At 43.2% G+C, this 13433-nt stretch overlaps 2 protein-coding genes across 2 annotated transcripts in view; both read right to left on the bottom strand.

Annotated features, from left to right (window-relative positions):
• MRPL3 (mitochondrial ribosomal protein L3) overlaps positions 1 to 6567 on the bottom strand; it is a gene marked incomplete at its 5' end in the record, with an annotated part of 32137 nt that extends 25570 nt beyond the window's left edge. The window contains 4 exons of the mRNA XM_082326729.1: positions 2116 to 2214; positions 3048 to 3139; positions 4391 to 4569; positions 6467 to 6567. Of these exons, the coding sequence (XP_082182855.1) occupies positions 2116 to 2214; positions 3048 to 3139; positions 4391 to 4569; positions 6467 to 6567 (471 nt within the window). The remainder of the gene's footprint in view (positions 1 to 2115; positions 2215 to 3047; positions 3140 to 4390; positions 4570 to 6466) is intronic.
• A 5488-nt stretch (positions 6568 to 12055) lies between these two features.
• The window catches only part of CPNE4 (copine 4), a gene marked incomplete at both ends in the record, with an annotated part of 194027 nt that continues 192649 nt past the window's right edge, over positions 12056 to 13433 (bottom strand). Inside the window, one exon of the mRNA XM_082307141.1 lies at positions 12056 to 12187. Within this exon, the coding sequence (XP_082163267.1) occupies positions 12056 to 12187 (132 nt within the window). The remainder of the gene's footprint in view (positions 12188 to 13433) is intronic.

The raw sequence follows: 13433 nt of genomic DNA, 5'->3' as shown, positions 1-13433 counted from the left end.
GTCATGAAAAATCTGTTCACTTGTAATAGACTGACATACATCAAGCTAAAAAGGAAAAAAAAAAAATCTGCTAAAAATGCAATACTCCTTATCATTTTTTAAGCAATTTGACACTCAAAAGAAAAACATGAAACTCTTTGTTAGTAAAATTACTGAGGGAATCATTAGATTAAGTTCATTAAAAATCAGTAGCTGTGAGGAATCTGAGGAAGACAGATGTTCCTATGAGGAATTAACAGAAGATAAATGGCTTATGCTAATACAATACAGTATCATTCAGCTTTCTTTTAATTCTCACTTTCAGACACTTCAGAGAGAAAAGCAGCACATAAAAAGACTGATAAACATAAGAGAGCAATGATTCAAACCTGCAGCTAACCCACAGAAAGACATTATCTGTTAGTACCTTAAAGAGTAAAATTGTTCAGAATCGGCATGCCAAATTCTTTCTTAGAAATTATCTCGTTTATACAATGATGATAATAACAACAATAACAATAATACAGAGCTCAGTCTCAGGCCAGGTACTCACCACAGATTGGTCTAAGGATATTTAATTAATTTCTTTATTAAAATGAGTCTGAGTTCAACCAAATTAATAGGAGCTAACTTGCAAAAAGTTATGTCCAAGAGAGTCTTTAACATAACTCAAACTACTAAAAAAATCCTTGAGTTGACTTTTTACGTAGTTCGGCTTTGAAGAAATTTTCTTAGTTCACAAGAGCTGTTTAAATAGAAATTTTCTATATACCTGCTTGCTTCCTGCACATTTTTACTCTGACAACATATTGAATCACTGATAACATAATTTTTATGAGGAAATCAACTGTAAGGAGTCTTATGTGCATAATACAACTTGAAAATTATTATTCACATGATTCTTGCATGTCTTAAACCAAGGTAACAGGAAAGAAAAAAACACAGCTGTAATTTCTCCAGGAAAAATGTCTCACCTGGAAGGTGGAAGTGGACTTAAAGTGACAGGACAGACACCTGAGAAGTACAAGTAACAATGGCGAAACATGGCATAAACCCACTGAATAAAAGAAAGGTACCCTAAAATATAAGCCTGTTCAAAATCAATAGAATATGCTATAAAAGCCAACAGATTTATCAAATGAAAAAAGCTCCTTCTTCCCTCACCTCCGCTAAAGCAAAAACAAGTACACAGATTAATTTTGGGGCTCTGGGAAAACCTTCTGTTTGAAAAAGGGAAATATATGTCCTCAAAAAGCCACAATCACCAACTGAGATAATCTGCTTAGCAATCACAAGCCCTATTTTTTTTTTTTACTTGCCTAAATCAAACAAATGAGTGTCAAGATACTGCAGGAAGTGAAAAGTGATATTTTATAGAAATAATGGATCATAGAAACTGCAATCCTTTGAGGGAAAGCTTTGCTCCTGCCTTGATCTAGAATTCAGTTTTCCTCCTAAGGAATGACAGCTCTGGTAGACAACCTTAGACGTTGAAGGTGGCTGGGAATTCCACTTCAGGCATTTGGAGTGACTAAACAAGTGACTGGTTTTGGTATCGCTGTTGATAAGCTATAATCATGAAGCTACCTTCCTGAAAATTCAAGTCTTAAACTTATTCATCAGTAAAACTACATGCAAATTAAACAATCTCAACAGACCTGTGGAAAAACTACAACTAAAGCTAACAGTATGGAAAAGTAAGATAGAGAATAAAGTCTTCTAAACAACTGATGAAGCTGGATAAGTTTACAACAGACCATTAATGCATGTATCTTGCAGTCCTGGTCTCATATTGCATCTCCACAGACATGGCAAACACATGTTTCTACATTGCTAATGGCCTTTCAGACCCTTTCATCAGCACGGGACACTGCACATCAAAGCAACTTCCTAAACCCACAGCTCTCCTAGAGAATCAAGAGCCAAAACTTTCAAAAAGTTCTTCTTGCTATTCTTTTAACCAAGAATCAATACTAGCATTAGGAAATACGCAAGGGTAGATGTGATAAAAGATCAGTTCCAAAGCATGCACGTCTGCCAACTAATCTTGTAGAGAAGTCTACCTGTGCTACTTTTGTACTGTAATCACAACAGAAACAACTATCCTAACAAAAACACCCAAAGTGGTTCACTTACAGAAAAAGGAGATGCATTTTTGCCTCCAACAAGTAGCTTAGATGTTTTTCCACCTGACTCTTCCTTTGAAATGTATCTTAAAACATGGCAATCTTGCACCTTAAGAAAAAAAAAAAATAGTGTTTATTTAAGTATAAGCAGATGCTTTGAGACCATAGTAAGAGATTATCAAAACAAGTGAAACAAAGTCAGTCTCTGTATTCTTTTGTATCTATGTAACAGGAGATACAGCCTACAAGTAGGGGAGCGTGTTACCTTTTTACCATAGACATTCTTCTTCCAATCAATTAAAGGCTTATCTTAGGCAAATATATTAGCAGAACGCAAACTATGTTTTCATAAATGCTCTAGAAATGGAATAAACTTTTATAGTCATCTTTTGCCTGCAAGATGTGCAAAATCCCTGCCGCATGCAGTGGCAAAGCATACATTAAGAGCCCACATTTTAGACTCTTGCTCCTTTGACCTGTAAACCCAATGTCCTTCACAGCCCCGGTTGATCGTATGGCAGCAACAGGTCAGCAAAACAGCTTCATCACAGTATCTACCAGAGAACATGATGAAGCAGCTTCAGGGCTACAAAGGCTCAGTAACCCAAGGTGAAACTAATCCTGAAGTGCCTGAAGAGGGGGGGGGGGGGGGGGAAGTGAAGTGGGGTAGCTTTATGTTGCCTCCCATCTCCCCTCACCTAAGTAATACTACGCACAGTTCTGCAGCACTCGGATACCTGAGGCAGAAGGCACTCCGCTCCTGGAAAGTTTGGGATATAAACAGAGAATAGGCATGGTGTATTATGCAGGGCTGAAAGAAATCTTTCCTTTTGTTAGGGATTTCCTGCTCTGTAAAAGTGACAAGTTTCACTTTTGCCTGAAACTTCTGGTTAACGATCCAATTACAGTATAGGAGATTAAATTCATTATGATTTATTTCACCTTAAGTAGTGTGACAGCATGTTTTTTTCCCGACTTGGTCCATATTGGCATCATTCCCAGTTTTACTGCAACAACACCAACTCTGATGGAATCTGTAGACCAAAACAGAACATGGATGCAACTCCACACTTAATATTTGAAAGAGCCCGTCTCATAACCCGCAAAGTCCCATTAACTCAGATCTTTCCGAAGGAGTTGAAGGAGAGAAAACATTGCTGACTCCCTGAGGATAGGCTGGGAATAACCTGTTCATTCTTTTTAATCCCATCAGCAGTAAAGTTCTACTTGTTCCAGCTGTGTTTGACAGAACATGCAAAACAGTTCCCCATTAAGTTCAGAACAACCACTGCTTCAAACTCATTCTTTTTTTTTTTTAGAAAACACAATACCCAAGTAGTTAGTTTCACTAGAGCCAAACTATTGAAAAGTTTACTGGAGTAGTAGGTTCCTCCCACCCCGACCTCTGCATATTTTTGTCACTGTAACTGTACAGCAAAGGCAACCTGTCAAGTCTGGCTTCTGACAGTCCATGCCGTGAAAAACAGAACACTTAAGAGGAAGAATAAATGCTTCTAAGTTCGAAAAGTGCTCTTTGTTCCAGTTTCCACCATCATACCCGAGGACCCTGTCATGGATTTGCAGACTCTGTTGTTTGCTGTCAAACGATGTGACCCTTTTGAAGACTCAAAACCTTTATGTTGTGTTTTAGCCTGTAAGACTTTGGACATTAGGAAAAGGGTCTTCACTGAGAGGGTGGCTGGTCACTGGCACAGGCTCCCCAGGGAAGTGGTCACAGCACCAACTCTGTCAGAGTTCAAGGAGCGTCTGGACAATGCTCTTGGTCATACGGTTTAGTTTTAGGTAGTCCTGTGAGAAGCAGAGTGGGGCTCGATGACCTTTATGGGTCTATTCCAACTTGAGATATTCTATGAATCACTGAATAGAAGTGGGATGTATTATATACTACAGGTTTTATCCAGAGTCCAGCAATATTTACAAGAACACTTTCAAGTTCATATGCTTTATATTCTAGGGAGTCTTTTTTGATTAATTTTTAGTTTATTATCTTGTCATTGTACAGCAGTGGGACTGGCCAAGTGCTGATCTGGACTAAAACCAGAACTTATTCTTACAAGGTTCTTAACACCTTGTTAATATTTTAAATGCTTTTAGAGAACTAGTGTATTACATTTACTTATTTACTAGGAGATGCATTGGATGACTGAGGTAAAAGCAAAAAGGAAAATACTTTACAAGACACAATCCTGATGTTACTGAATGCAACAAGACAACAACAATAATTTCAGCATGAGCTTGGTGTTTCAGAAGAGAGACTTTCTCACCTGGTTTCCACTCGTTCAGTGGCCATGGCTCATCTTTCAGAGGGCACAGCTTGCTTGCTGTCTGAGCTTTGTATTCCTCCGCAGTTATCTTCTTGAGGAACTGGACGTTCTCTTCAGAAAGATGCTCGTGCCACCACGTTGTACTGTTAACGTGCCTGACTGCAAAGCCCAGCTGCCCCCTTTCCAGTGATGGGAAAAAGTTTTAAAGTGTCTTATCAGTTCAAACAACGTCTCATAACATGTATGTTCATAATGTAATACATACTATGTAACTATACCATTACACTATACAGTCATAAAGACCAAAATTATACTAGCAAGCTATTCAACCACCATCACACAAACTGGCCACCCCTGACCAACAATACCTAATTATTTGTCGTGCTCTCATCTAAAGTATTCTAAGTACACCAAAGTGGGGCAAGTAATGACAAATCAAACCACCATTCCTTCTACGATAAAAAAACCCTAGATCCATGAACGAAGAGACAGCAGTGTGTGTTGTTTACTTTAGCTTTAGCAAGGCTTTCAACACAATCTCCTGTGGCATCCTTCTATCCAAGCTGGGATGTTACGGCACGGATAGGAGGACTATCAGATGGGCGAAATCCTGGCTGGATCATCAGGCTGAAAGAGTCATGGTTAATGGTTTGCACTCTACCAGAAGGTCAGTTACAAGCAGAGTTCCTCAAGAGTCTATTCTGGGACTTGTCCTGTTTAGTATCTTTATCAGTAACCTGTAACAGGGGATGAGTGTACCCTTTTTAAGTTTGCAAATAAAACTGAAGGGAGCAGTTAACAATGCTCAAGGGCGTCCCTCTGCCATCAGAGGGACAGGCCCACAAGGAACGTGACGAAATTCGTAAAGGAGAAATGCAAAGTCCCACACCCGGGATGGGATAACCTCTTGCAAGGGTACAGGGCGTGACTTCAGCAGAGCTGCTCCCCAGCCAGGCAAAGGACCTGGGAGTCCTGGGGGGCAAAAAGGTAAAAAAGGATCCAGCGGGCTCCTGGCAGCAATGAACGCTAACAGCAGCCTGGGCTGTATCAACAAAAGTTAGGAGATGAAGGGAAGCAGTTATCGTCCTTTCTTCAGCACTCCAAGTACACCATATCTGCAATACTAAATCCAGTTTCGGGTCCCCAGTACAACAGGGATGTTTATAAATGAGGGAGTCCAGCAGTGGCACACAAAGAAACAAGGGCTGGAGCCCTTGCCCTACGAGGAGGCTTGAGGTAACTGGGTTTGTTTAGTCTGGAGAAGAGGAGGCTTAGGGGGAACCTGACAGCAGGTTTCCAATACCTATGAGAGGGTTACTGAAAAAACAGAGCCATGCCATGTTTACCAAGGTCATGCCAGGAGAATGAAAGAATTGGTATCAACTGAAAAAGGGGGTTCTGATTTGACATAAGGAAAAAATGTTCAACCTGAGGACAGTCAAACACTGGAACAGGGGCCCAGAGACACTGCACAGCGTCTGTCCTTGGAGGCTCTCAAGGCTCAACGAGACAAAGCCCTCAACAACCTGGCCTGAGCTCAGAGCTGGCCACACTGTGGGCAGGTTAGACTAGAAACCTCCTGAGCTCCCGCCAGCCCCAACAACTCTCTGATTTTACATTCCCTGCTAAACAGCTCACTGTACTGCCATAATTTTTGTGAAGGCTAACAAAAGCTTGAATGCTCCTCAATCCTCTGCAAGTACAATGAAACAGAGTATTTAACAACACAGGTAGCGAATGCATGTGGCGAGTGCATTCGAATGGCGAATGCACAGCTGGCCAAGGCGACTCAAAACACAGGTCAGGCCCCTCAGAATGAAGCACAGAGACTGCCCCAGCAGTAAACCGGGACCCTGCCGCTTTGCCCATGCAAACTGCCAACAGGCGGCACCCACAGGCCTCTCCAGACGGTGGAGACCGCAGGCGCCGCTGAGGGGAGGGGGCCGCCGAGGCTCCCGTTACTCCGGGGCTGCGACAGGGGCTGGGTCCCCCTCTGCCCCCGCTCTTCCCGGCCCCCACCGCCCCGCGCCGCGCTGCTCCCGCAGCAGCCCCCTCCCCTGCCAGCCCTTCCGCTACCTGTCACCGGGAGCCCCCGCCGCCGCCGCCCAGAGCGGCCTGCCCGGCGCTGCCGCCCCCAGCCGGCCCCACAGCCGGCCCAGCAGCCCCCAGCCCGCCATGCCGCGACCGTTGGCAGAGCCACCGCCGGCTTCCGGCGCCGCCTGGTCCGGCGCTTAAAACTTTCCGTGCTGCCTCGGAGAGGAGGTTCCGGCCCGCGCTCCCGGCGGGGGGAGGCGCTTAACTCAAAAGTTAACTTAAAAACTCCGGAATCAACCCAAAGAGGTGGTCGTGCGTCAGGCATCCCCCGCAGGGCTGGCCTCAGCGGCTTCCCAAACCGGCCCAGGGGGACAGGTTACCCCTCCAGGCGAAGGAGCCTGCCCCGCGGCGCTACCTGGAGTTTAACCTCGGCCCTGGCCGATGGCCAGCTGGGCTTCTCCGTGCCCGGGGGCGAGTGCTGCCCGAAGGCCCCGCGGGTCAGGGCTGCAGCGCCCGTGGCCGACGGGGCTTCTCTGACACGGGGGGAAGCCCTCACCCGAGGGGGTGGTGGGAGAGGATGTGCAGAAATCGCCGTGGGCACCCTTTCTCCTGACCCCACCAGCACTGCCATCGCTCCCGTGCCTCCATTCCAGCCGCGAGCTGGCGAAATCCAACAAATAAGTAGCAATAAGGGAACGTGTGCAGCGTTGGGTGAAGTTTATCGCTGGCAAGCACCACTTAGGCACACAGGGCTGCAGGACCCTTGTGTGGATTCAAAACCTTCCCCCGCCATGCAGGCATCGAGCGGACGCCTGGGGGGTCTGGGCAGAAACCTCTCTGCTTTACCAGACTGCTGCAGGGTGTGGGGCCGAACTGCTTCAGGAGCTCCTTGTGAGTGGGAAGGGCACCTAAGGGTGGGAAGGCAACGCTTGTGGCAAGTAATATCCAGGTGGTCCAGGCAGGGGATTTCTGGGCAGCCTGGCACAGGGCTGGTACCTCTGCCTCTCTGGCTTCAGTGAGATTTGGCTTTCATCTGTATTCAGAATTAATTCACCCTTTTTTCTGAGCAGGGCACCAGCACAGCCGACAGTGCACTAGGTAGGACAGTGAATGGGTATGAACCCAAAGTTCCCTTTTGTTTTCAACAGAATCTTAAAGATACGTGACCATTCAGCGTGGCCAGCTGAAGTCCGTCACTGCTTCTCCTCTTTACACTGCCTCTCAGTTTTCTTCCCCACCATGGTATGGGTGTGTGTTGCGCTAGAGGCTTGTGGCTGGCTAACCAGATCCAAGAGAGGCTGTGGGCACCTCAGAGTGGGTAACAGTGAACAGAATTTTGGCATTCACACCCAAAACTGTGGTCCAGACAAATACCAACAGCTTTCTCTCTCTCTCTCTCTCTCTCTCTCTCTCTCTCTCTCTCTCTCTCTCTCTCTCTCTCTCCCTCCCTCCCTCCCTCCCTCCCTCCTGTACTTTCTCTGTGGCAAATGGCACTTCCTGTAAATAAAGGGAAAAAACAACCTGAGAAATGTAACCTTATCCTAGGAGTCCTCCAGCTCATCTTTCCCATTCCAAAGAATGTGAATGTAAATGGACCTATGTTTTGTGCCTGAAATGTCAGTGCTACTTAGGAGCAAAGGGAGTTTGTCTAGTACCTCTTTCACTTTGGAAAGGTTGGAGATAAGTTTAGATTTACATAGCAGGTGTGACTGCAAGACCTGTAATCCCAAGTGAGAAAGGTGAATCTGAATAACCAGCTGGGTTCTTTCTGGGAGTAAGCCATGTCCTGTTTGAGCAGCAGGAGAGCCAAGCTGAAGGAGCCAGCTCTGTTTAGCTCATCAGCAAAGACCTTACTGCAATACAGTAATGAGGCTCGCTAAGCCACACACTGTTCTATCACAGTATTTGCTGTGTGGGTAAACCCAAGGGATGTAGTTGAGTGTCGCAGACCTGCAGAGCTGTGTTATACAAATCTGCTCAGAGCAGGGGCCTTCCACCTCTGCATTTTGGAATATCATCTCTGCAACCTGCAGCAAGCCATGGCTTAAACCACTGTTCTATATTCCACTCAGCAGGTCTCTAACGGATCAAACTGTAAACCTTTTATCAACTGTAAACCTTTTATCAACTGTAAACCTGTCATCAGTTGTGTACCTTTGATATTTGGAGACTAAAAGACATGTTTTAAAGTGGTACTATTATTATTATTTCATTTTCATTTCATACCTGTAGACTCTTTCATCAAATGCTATAGAACACTGTATTGCTTATCATGGTAAGAACTTTACACAGGTAGGTTTAACCTTAGGGTAATAAGCAGTGTATTAGTGCTTTTTTTATTATTGTAGACTTAGTTTCCCCTACACAACTAAAAATACAACTCAGCTCAGTATCTGGCTGAAGAATCATGGAAGTTAATGTATTTTGGGCTAATAGGGATCATGAGTATCTTTGAGTATTCTGGGACATTTTGGTTTTTAATCGGATTTGAGAGACAGTAAAAAGGAGGGCAGGATTGCAGTATGCAGAGGAGATATTTTAGATCATCAATTACCTCAAAAGGACAAGATAGAATTTATTTTAAAGGAGTTTTCAGAATTTGAAATGATCCATCAAAAGGCAGTAGAAGTTTAAATTTGCATAAAAAAATCTATGAGAAAAATTGATGGCAGTTCTGCCTAAAGGCAGAACGGCCTCACTAAAACCCTAAGTAGATAAACAGGAGAAAAAAATGCCATTTCAGAGATATATTCATATACTTAATGATATTACCCTGCATAAACCCTATAGTATCTTATTGCACTGAGTAACTTGGAGCAATGAAAATAACATTCAAAGCCTCATTAGAGAGCCTTTACCATATGGCTCGTTTTGTCTTCTGTGCATTCTCCTACACCAGCTCACCACACTATTACGTGTTTGTTTTACATGCTGAAATCTATATAGACTGAAGGAGATTTCCAATTAGTTTTTCAATATCATGGAGGTGTCTTTTCCAAATACCTTGAGGGCTGCTACAGAATCGCTGATCTGTATTACCACTGATAATGATTTAAGTAGACAACATTTATAATCTGGATTTTGTGAAGTAAGCAGAAAGATCTGCAGCAACTGTGATTCTTTCGAGACACTTATATAGACGACCTACATACATGAAAATGACTGACGATTTATATAGCTCAGCCTACAATAACCATTGAATAACCACGTGTTGATCTCTGCATTTTATGTGATGCTACATTATAGAAGCACGTTGTAAACACCTCTGCTAATGAAGAGCTGTAACTGCCCAATTCCATGTAACCATAAACACTTCAAAAATCAGTTTAGCCAAAGATCGTATGTACCAATTTATCTGATCCCTAATTTTTCTTGCTGAAAGCTTTCTTTTACTTTCCTTCAGTCTGGCAAATAATAAAGAAAAGGCTGAACCCCTCCTCAGCTGTACATTACATCCCTAAATCCATGCCCGGGGTAAAGTGATACTCTTTACGTGGCAAAAGCACCATCATGCCTCTGAGGATCTCAAATCACTTTTCAAATATTAAAGCCCCCCAGTACCATTGTGAGATAGTTATGAATACATGGCAGTGACCTTAATTTTACAGATGAGGAATCTGAGGCACAGAGAAGTTAAACAACTTGCCCAAGATTACAAAATAAGATACTGGAGGAGCAAAGAGCATGGAGTCATTGATTTTTCAGTCATGTGCTTTAACAGCTAGAAAATGCTCCTTCTGAGAATAAGGAAGGAAAGAGAAAAGGGGGGAAATGGGAATAAGAAACTAGAGATGTTGTAGATAAGAATTAAGATACGTTGGCAGAGTCGTGCATGAGATATAAGGGAAAATCACAGTAGCTTCCAGCTAAAATACACCCACAGGGGGAGAGATGTGCAGCCTGCTGGGGTAAGCTCTCAAATGAACAGTCAGCCATTAAATGGAAATGTGGATTTGAGATCTATCAGTCGGGACATCTTCAGACAATTTATACCTATGACCAAGTAATACTGGCTGCTGTTCAATATCCGATCAGCTGAAGGAATCTTTACTAGCAAGCATGAATGATTGCGCTGCAGGATATAGATGGAGCAGAACTGAATGTGCTGGGGAGACAGCCCCATGCATCTTGGCTGTCCCATTGCCTTCACTTTATGGTACAAAATCATCAATCAAAGCTGATACCATGGCAGTTACTTCTAAAGGAGAATCAGGGAGCTAGAGTTCTACATTACCTGCAAACTCATTTAAAAATACATATTTCTAAAACCAAAACCCCTTGCTCACAGGTGAGATTTTCCAAAATATTCAGCACTGGCCCAAAACAGCTTCTTCTGGAACTAGCAACAAGAATGTTTTCAGTCCAGTGGGAGCGCAACTCGTCCAAAGCTGTGCCCTTCAGACAATCCCACACAAATGATTTTTGGTCAAATTTTATCCTTAACTTCTAACAAGTCACATCTTTCACTATTGTCTTTTAGCAAATGAAGAAGCCAAAATTCAAACACTAACAATGATCTAGTTTCATCATTTATATACATAAGTATTTCAATGAAAAGATCAATCCGCTGCCAATCTGTCCTTGTGTGTCCTCTTTTAAAGAAAAAGGTGGCTTGAATATTCTCTTGGTACAAAACCAGTTTTTCTATCACACACAAGTGAGCTGTGTGTGCATGAAATTACAAATCACTAGTTGTCACAAAATCAGGCTGTGCAAAATTCCTTCCGGGAAACGTGTCACGCAAAGTTGGATATTGGGTGAGAGATTAAGAAAATACAAATGAAACAAAATAAGAATTCCCAAACGTAAGAGGTTATAAATTTGGGTAGCCAAAATACAACCCATTTGAAAGCCAGCCAGATCGTTTGGATTAAGTGGGCGTATTTTAAGACATGCAATCCTGATGGATCATGCCCTGCAAGCCAGATCTGTTTACAGCTACAGTCTGAACCCTTCATATAACAGCTGGATGTGTCGGGCTTTTCAAAAATTGCTACTCAGGCCACAGACTGAGTGGGCATGTTCGGGCGCCCATGTTATAAGCTGCTAACATTAGAAATGCCCATGCTTCAGGCCAGGTATCTCTGGGAACACTTTTTTACCCTTTTCTTGGAATATGGAAGTTGAAAGCAGGCAGCCTTGTGGCAGAGAGAGAAATAAAGACAACAACTGCAAAACTGTGTTGTTTTTATTTTAAACATGCAAAATACAGTTCATGCATCTGCCATTTTGAAAAATCTCTCAGTTCATAGCAGATTAAACCAAAGACATTTTGGCTATCGACTCTCAATAAATATTTCAAAATGCTTTACAGTGTAAAGATAAGAAATTTAGCAAAATTTCAACAAACCTGTATAAAAAACAGATACAGATAACTTTTTATTTCAAGGCGACATGCTGTAATGTAAAGAGTTCACTTTTTTTTTTTCTGGATGTTTTTTTCTCATAAAAAGTTTTCAACAATACAACCGCTTAACAGATTTAAGCCTTTAGGCTACACATGCAAAAAAAAATGGTTATTTTAGTTAAAAATCACCAAAACGTGCTATTTTTTTTGTTTCATTTTTAAGTACAGTAGTTGTAGACAGTAGCATTTTTCATTTTTAATTTTGTAAAAGAGTGCAGGCAGGTTCATGGAGCTAGTGTCCTGGAAGACTCGTACTCTGACATACATTTTGGTTTTATCCCTTTGCCATTGTAATAGTCCACGACTTGGTTTGGAACTTCAGCCAAAACGCTTTTTGCTAGAGCAGCTGGGGATGCCTGCAGGAAATGGTAGAAAACACAAGTGTTAACCTGTCTCTCTGCTAGAAGTGCCATGGGTTTTGGAGGCACTGGTGCCATGAGATCAAGGTAGGAAGTATGGTACAGAAATGGAAGGCAAAAAAGACTCAAAGTGAGTGGCACTATTGCTGGAAACTCATTTTGTGAGTCACTTTGGGCTTGTTGCTGTAGCTACCTGAAAGTACACTAAAGCCAAAAGTGTGCTGCATGTTTTTCAGGTCCCTTTGGACTATTTTAAGTTCAAGGTAACTGAACTTCCCTGCACTCTGGGAGAGCACCATATCGCAGTGAAAAGGGCTGCAAAGACTTCATTCCTCAGTACTCAGTGAGGAACCCTGCAGAGCTTCAAGCTGAACATGAATGGACGTCACTGTGAAAGGGAGGCCTTCATCACCATTCTGCTCTTCAGGATCTGGCGTGGTGTTTTAATGGCTGGGGAAGTTTTTAATTCAATAAAAAATATTTTGTTTTCATTGGAATTAAATCATGGTCATGAGAAGGCTTCAATCCTAGGCTTTGTGGAGGCTTTAGAGCTCTTTCTGCAATGTATAAATGGTAGGTGTCAACCAGACTTAGGAACTGATGACCCTGAAATGTAGAGATGGATATGGAGATGGCCACTGGCTTTCGCCCCAGGCGGGGAGGAGGGCTACCCCTCAGTGCAATGAGAAACCATGCCCTCCATTGACAACACACAGTTGCTGCCTCACACCCTGACGATGCTTCAGGTTAAACAGCGGGGCCTGTGGATGTTTTGTGAGCAACCGTTACCTGCATGTGCTGCAGGGATTTTCCTCAGCCCCTGAATTCAGCAGTCACAAAACTGGACTCCTGTTCTCCCATGCAGCCCAATAGCACCCTCCTGCCCTGTGCTTTGGATTTGCTTGTTTCTAAGTATTTGGGTAGAGCTGATTCCAAGCCCCTCGGAGTCAGCCTGCCCGGCCACGCTCCCTCTGAGCCCACCGCAAAAATGCAGTAAAAATGCAAATGCTTAAATGTCAGTTTGAGAGGTTTAAACCAATGTGTTTATCTCCAGATAGAGCACAGACGGATCACACATTGCAGCTCAGATGATGCATGGGAACTCCTCAACTGGTGGCTGGGTCACATTTCTTCTGCACACCGAGTACTTTTTCCCACACTAACGAACACTTCCCTCCTCACTGTCTGTAATATTGTCAGCCAGTTTCAAAATGACTATGTCACAAAGTAGTTGTACTGACTG

The sequence above is a fragment of the Platalea leucorodia genome (assembly GCF_965183815.1).
Source record: "Platalea leucorodia genome assembly, chromosome: 1".
NCBI lineage: Eukaryota > Metazoa > Chordata > Aves > Pelecaniformes > Threskiornithidae > Platalea > Platalea leucorodia.
Note: the sequence above shows the minus strand (reverse complement) of the source record. Positions and strands in the feature narration are given on the sequence as shown.